At 46.1% G+C, this 5942-nt stretch overlaps 1 protein-coding gene across 1 annotated transcript; it reads left to right on the top strand.

The window, feature by feature from the left end:
* Positions 1–2761: 2761 nt before the first annotated feature.
* MYF6 (myogenic factor 6) lies at positions 2762–4572 on the top strand. The gene is made up of 3 exons (XM_032855394.1): positions 2762–3344; positions 3633–3723; positions 3926–4572. Exons 1-3 carry the CDS (start codon positions 2826–2828, stop codon positions 4042–4044), a joined length of 729 nt encoding a protein of 242 aa, XP_032711285.1. The 5' UTR covers positions 2762–2825; the 3' UTR covers positions 4045–4572.
* The last annotated feature ends 1370 nt before the right edge of the window (positions 4573–5942 follow it).

The raw sequence follows: 5942 nt of genomic DNA, 5'->3' as shown, positions 1-5942 counted from the left end.
GATTGTTGGGAAAGGGGCTTTATAATTTAATAAGGGACCACAATTCTGTAGTAAAGTTTGAATTCACACAAAGAAATGCCACCCCTGTCTGGGAGGGTGATATTCATCAGCACCTCAAAGCTTTTTCTACTTTCTAGAATCTTTTCTTTCTACATTTTTGACTCACTGTTTCTCCAGTGACAACACTTGAATGAGGGAAAAAGATAGCAGGCTCACCATGTGAAGCCCCACCTATGCCATACTCTTAAATAAATCAACAGTGAGTCTCAGAATGGTACCACCTTAACGTTCTTTCTCTTATCCAAGCAACAAAATTCCTTAGAAGTGATGTTGTTCTTATCTCATTTTTGTCTACACCTAGTTCCATTAATGAAAGTACTTTTATAGAATATGCAACATTTTTGAAGTGATTGCACAATTTTAAAAACTTCATCTTCATTACTACCTTTGAGAGTATGACATCTTTTGTCACTATTTCAACTTTATGGACAAAAAAGTGAGAATTTGAGATATTAGAGTTGACAGAGTCTTCACAAGCTAAAATGACTGTAATCCAAGCCTTCTGCACCCCAAATTGAGGTCTCTCTCTCATATTTTTTACTACTTAGTGATTTTCATTCACCCTTCTAGGTTCAAAACTCCATGAGAAAAGGGATCGTTTTTTACTGTTTTATCCTTATCCCCCAGGCCCTATCTGGCACTTAGTAGGTACCCCCAAAATGTTGAATAAATGAATTTTAATTATTGTTATCTTAATTATCTTAGCAATAATGTGATATATTTTATTGGTTAAAAGTGACTTTTCAAATTGTCTTCACATTATAAGATAAGTTGTCAGGACTCCCAATCTGCTGTTTTACCTGCTGATATTAGCAACCAGCCCTGTCAGAAATAGGAGGAAATGTCACAAAAGAGGTAATGGCTTCATATTATTCTTCCCCATGTTTCCTACTAAAAATAAATAAATAAATAAAAAATAAAAATGGTTCTCAAACTTGATAGGAAATTATTCAGCTACCCAATAACAAAAAAATAAAAACAGTCCCAAATGTCAGAACATAACCCCTGAAGCCTGTGGCTCAGTAAGAAAAGGCTATGAAGAATTATATTCTGGAATTAGTGACTTGACTCAAAAATGTAGCTAGTTCCTACATTGCCCATTGATCCCTTATACTGTCTTCACATAATCATCTAAAAAATAAAGTCATATTTAACACAGCCTATAATTATCCCTACTTGGGGGTAGAATAGGAAGACCTTATGTTTCCATCTACTTTTTCAGGCACTGAATATTGAGGACAAAACCAAGGTTGACTGTCATCCCAAAGGCCATTTACAGGTGAAGGGTGCAGAGCTCGGGGAGGGAAAAGGAAAAGAAAGAGAAAGGAAAAGAAAAGAATGCAATAATAAAAAAGAAAAAAATAATGCTTTGCAATAGCTGTGTTTTCTTTCCTTCGTACAAAATGGTCTTAGCCCCGCACATAGCCTTATGCTTTTAGTGCTAACTAATGCTCATCAAGCAGCTGGTATAAGGCTAAGTGCTTCCCAAGCATGACACCATTGGAGTCAACCCTCTACAAAATTCTATAATACAACTGTTAGTATCCTGGAGCAATCCAGAACTAGTACTTGTCTATGTACACATAAATTGAAATTACCTTAGCTAGGATTTGAAGGGGGTTCTCTCCCATCTAGAGATGCTCTCCTTCATCCTTATATTGTATTATGTTCCTGACCACGGAACCATGGCGGGCTACAACTAAAATTGGTAATCCTTGCTTGGGCCTTGGTTGCCACCTTTCTCACCTGAATCCTATGCAACAACTTATTTGTAGTCAATGGGTATCATGATGTGAACCACCAAGCCCTGAGAACAGTGTGCAGAGTAGGAACCATAATGGGGGAACCTTGGGGTAGGGGAAGGGCACAGAGAATTCTGAAATAGCAAGTAGCTATGGTGTGAGTCTTGTTTCCACTAAAACGGTTTTCAAAGAAGTGATTCCGTGTATTACAACCCCAACCTCTGCCACCCCTTACCTCACTGGTACCACACCACGGCTCTCCGTTAGGGATGGGTACAGAATTCAGATCTTGGTTGCCACCGCCCCAAAGCAGATAGCCAGAGAAGGAATCTGAGCACCCTTCAGCCACCCTCCAGCTCCCAAATCATCTCACAGCCTTAGTAAAAGAGAGGAAAGAGATTTACCTGCTGCTATTGAGGCTGAAGCCTGAAAGTCATGTATAACTTTGAAGGACTGTAATGGTTTTAATCACAGGAATAGCATCTTTTTGACAGGCGGGACAGAGAAAAGAGCTGAACCACTCTGCAAATATTAACCAGGCTATTTTGGAGCAATGGCTATTGCCTCTGAAATCTTTCATCATGGGTCTATACTTAGAATTCAGATGAGCATGGGGGAGGGGAATGGAGCAGTGTAAATCCCCAGTTGTTTTGGAGTTGTCCAGTAAACAGGTTAGCACCTAAACTGTCTTAAATGGAAGCATTCAAACGTTTTATTTAAATTGTAGGATTCTCCCTGGAGTATTGTTTTTAACCTGTTCTGCACACAGATTGTCCTGTCGTCCTGGTGGTGACACTTCTCAGTTTTCTTTCAAACCAGATATTCCGGAGAGCACTGGCTGTGATCACATAGGGAGACTGATGCTCCATGACAGCTAAAAGTTGGATTGAGTTTCAGGAGCTACTATATATAAAGCTGGGGCGACTTATGTCACCGCACTAATTAAATGCCATCTGGGTGGTTCCTCTGGGTTTTTGAGCCCATCACCCAGTTCAGACCCAGTCAGAGGCCAAGGAGGAGAACATGATGATGGACCTTTTTGAAACTGGCTCCTATTTCTTCTACTTGGACGGGGAAAATGTTACTCTGCAGCCATTAGAAGTGGCCGAGGGCTCTCCTTTGTACCCAGGGAGTGATGGTACCTTGTCCCCCTGCCAGGACCAAATGCCCCCGGAAGCTGGGAGCGACAGCAGCGGAGAGGAGCACGTCCTGGCGCCCCCGGGCCTGCAGCCCCCCCACTGCCCGGGCCAATGTCTGATCTGGGCTTGCAAGACCTGCAAGAGAAAATCGGCCCCCACGGACCGGCGGAAAGCTGCCACCCTGCGCGAGAGGAGGCGACTAAAGAAAATCAACGAGGCCTTCGAGGCACTGAAGCGGCGGACTGTGGCCAACCCCAACCAGAGGCTGCCCAAGGTGGAGATTCTGCGGAGTGCCATCAGCTACATCGAGCGGCTGCAGGACCTGCTCCATCAGCTGGATCAGCAGGAAAAAATTCAGGAGCTAGGGGTGGACCCCTTCAGCTACAGACCCAAGCAAGAGAATGTAAGCCCAGATGCTGCTGGGGCAGGGGAATGAGCCGGCTGATTAGACGCTTTCCTCGGGGCCTTAACCTCCAGCTGCTCCGTCTCCCTTCCCAGTCCCCTTCCTCGCCCGCCCCTCCCGCTCCCTCTCCAGTGAACCCCCAGTGACCCGTGAACTCGGGGTGCCTGCAGTAGGCAGGAAATTCGTCCCCGGCCCGAGGAAGTAGGGGAAACACCCCCACAGAGCCTCCCCACTCCCTCCCCGGAACCGAGGTTTCTTTCCTAATCTGCGGCCTTGGTTTTTCTCCAGCTTGAGGGTGCGGATTTCCTGCGCACCTGCAGCTCCCAGTGGCCAAGTGTTTCGGATCATTCCAGGGGGCTCGTGATAACTGCCAAGGAAGGTAAAGTAAAAGGGCACTGGGCCGTGCTGGAGAATATCCCGGGAGGGGGCCTGGGGTGGAAGGGAAGAAAGGGCTCGCAGGGACCGCGGGGACGCGCGGGGCCGGGGTCCTCCCGTGGGGCCCGGAGCTGCCTCCTACTTCCTTCCCCCGGGGATGCTGTGCTTGAGTGGTTTGTTTTTGTTTTTTCTTTTTCTGAGCTCAGGAGGGGCAAGCATCGATTCGTCAGCCTCGAGTAGCCTTCGATGCCTGTCTTCCATCGTGGACAGTATTTCTTCCGAGGAACGCAAGCTGCCCTGCGTGGAAGAGGTGGTGGAGAAGTAGCTCGCGGCCGGAGTGTGGGATGTCCGCCACGGCGCAGGAAGACCCCCACCCTCCCTCTTTCGCCTAATCCTGGAGCCTGGGTCACATTACATTAACATTTAGGAACGCAGACCCAGGAGTTTATGAAAGGGAAGGAGACCTGTTCACAAAGAAACTTCTCAGAAACTGTTGTGCACGCTCAGATGAAAAAGCCTTTCGGCTTTGGGCTTTTACTTCTGGAACCGCGAGTGGCTTAGCCCTAGCAGCCTTACTCTGTGTTTGTGTGGTTAGTTGTGTAACCTCTTCCTTTGATTCCGGGGATCCCTTTGTGCCATGTTCAAAAGAAGTTCATTCCTGTCTGAAGCCGAGTGGGAACGTTGCCTCTAAATGTTAGTGGTATTGAATGTATTTTTGTAAATAATCTTAGTACTTTCATTTTTTATGTAAACCTAAGAAATATTATTTTAAATGTGGAGTGACGGATTGCATATAAAATGTGCGAGGATCCTGATATTGTAATATTAAAAAATAAGTTTCTTTATGGACAAAGTTGGTCCTAATTTGATTCATCTGAAAAAATATGTTTGGGCGCAGGTGCACGTAAATAAAGAGGAGCCGTATTTTACCGAAGACGCCACACAAGCCCATTTATTTGGGTGTGTTCTTAAAGGCTGACTGTAAGGGAAGAAGATGAGTTGTTTTCCTGGGTCTGAATTAAATTGTTCACTTTCTATCTCATATAGACCTCACACTTGGGGTTAAAAGTGAAGAATATCCGGGAGGAATCTGCCCTTTTCTCTTTTATCAGCATCCTTTTTTATGTTTTCACCGTCCTCTACCTGGAGATCTGGGCAAGATTTACTTCCCCAGAGTTAACAACTGAATTTTCAGTCCAGTAAAAATCTCACTATTGCAAGAGATAGCCACACAAAAACTTGTATCCGCCTAAAAATCTCTTCAGCTAATTGAGCCCAAATTACTCTCCCTGTTTGACTTTTCAGGCCGGGCCCTTCACGAAGAAGCCTTCGCGGGAGGACCCAGGGACTGCACGGGCCTCCCAGCCTGGTGGTTGGCCCTTCCCTAGTTTGCTTGAACTAGACCAGTTAAAAGACGGGAATATCCTCCAGGCCTCGGGGGCTGGAGTTTGTTTTGCAAATAGAAAGATAAAAGAAGGGAACAATTTGTCTCTGGAGATGGGGGGGGGGGGGGGGCTTCTTTGAAGGACAGGTTGCTTCAAGAGACGGAAGGGTTAAATGGCTGAGGGCAAAAGACAACAACACACATGAAACCTCTTAGCTGGACCAAATAGCAAAGCCCCCAGAGAAGCTTGAAGCCGCAGGAGCTCCTCACGGCCAGGATTTTACAACGTGTGCCAGGTTTGTTTATCCTGTAACTTCAGGAAGGAACGACCACCAAGAATCGCAGTGGGAAGTAAAGCGGGGGAGAGGGCCAGCCGTTTCTCTGGAATCGCTACTTCTCGCTTACGTTCTGCAAACGGCACCTTCCCTCCAACACCCCTCCCCACCCTTGACTTCTTCCTCCCTCTTTTTCCCCACAGCTGGTCCTCAGTTTACAAATGTGAAAATCAAACCGAATTCGCTATTTCCCAGCCCAACAGTCTGGACGTTCCCGTTGCACACCATGCAAGTTCCAGATACCACCACAGACAGCGCCCCCTGCAGGCACGGAACAGTATCGTGCCCCTTATCTATCTCTAAAGACCTCATGCTGGAGTAAAAGTTACTCTGCCTTCCCAGCACTGGGATAATTCTCGTTTCTTCTAGAAGGTTTATACAGTGCAGAAAGGTTCATAGAGAAAACCGGCATTGAAATATAATCTCTCTCAGAGATTTGAGAAAAGCAGGCGGGAATGTGAGGGGCTGCAAAGGGCTGAGTTGCTGTGCGCACTGCCTACCTGG

The sequence above is a fragment of the Lontra canadensis genome, unplaced genomic scaffold (genome assembly GCF_010015895.1).
Source record: "Lontra canadensis isolate GAN:19392208 unplaced genomic scaffold, GSC_riverotter_1.0 scaffold9, whole genome shotgun sequence".
Lineage (NCBI taxonomy): Eukaryota > Metazoa > Chordata > Mammalia > Carnivora > Mustelidae > Lontra > Lontra canadensis.
This window is presented reverse-complemented; position numbering and strand designations above follow the sequence as displayed.

What these genes read in the sequence shown, in the direction of transcription:
- MYF6 (XM_032855394.1), top strand. Translation starts at nt 2,826, where the DNA reads ATGATGATGGACCTTTTTGAAACTGGCTCCTATTTCTTCTACTTGGAC. An exon ending in ACAGACCCAAGCAAGAGAAT is followed by an intron (nt 3,345 to 3,632) that starts GTAAGCCCAGAT and finishes GTTTTTCTCCAG; the next exon opens with CTTGAGGGTGCGGATTTCCT. An exon ending in CGTGATAACTGCCAAGGAAG is followed by an intron (nt 3,724 to 3,925) that starts GTAAAGTAAAAG and finishes TTCTGAGCTCAG; the next exon opens with GAGGGGCAAGCATCGATTCG.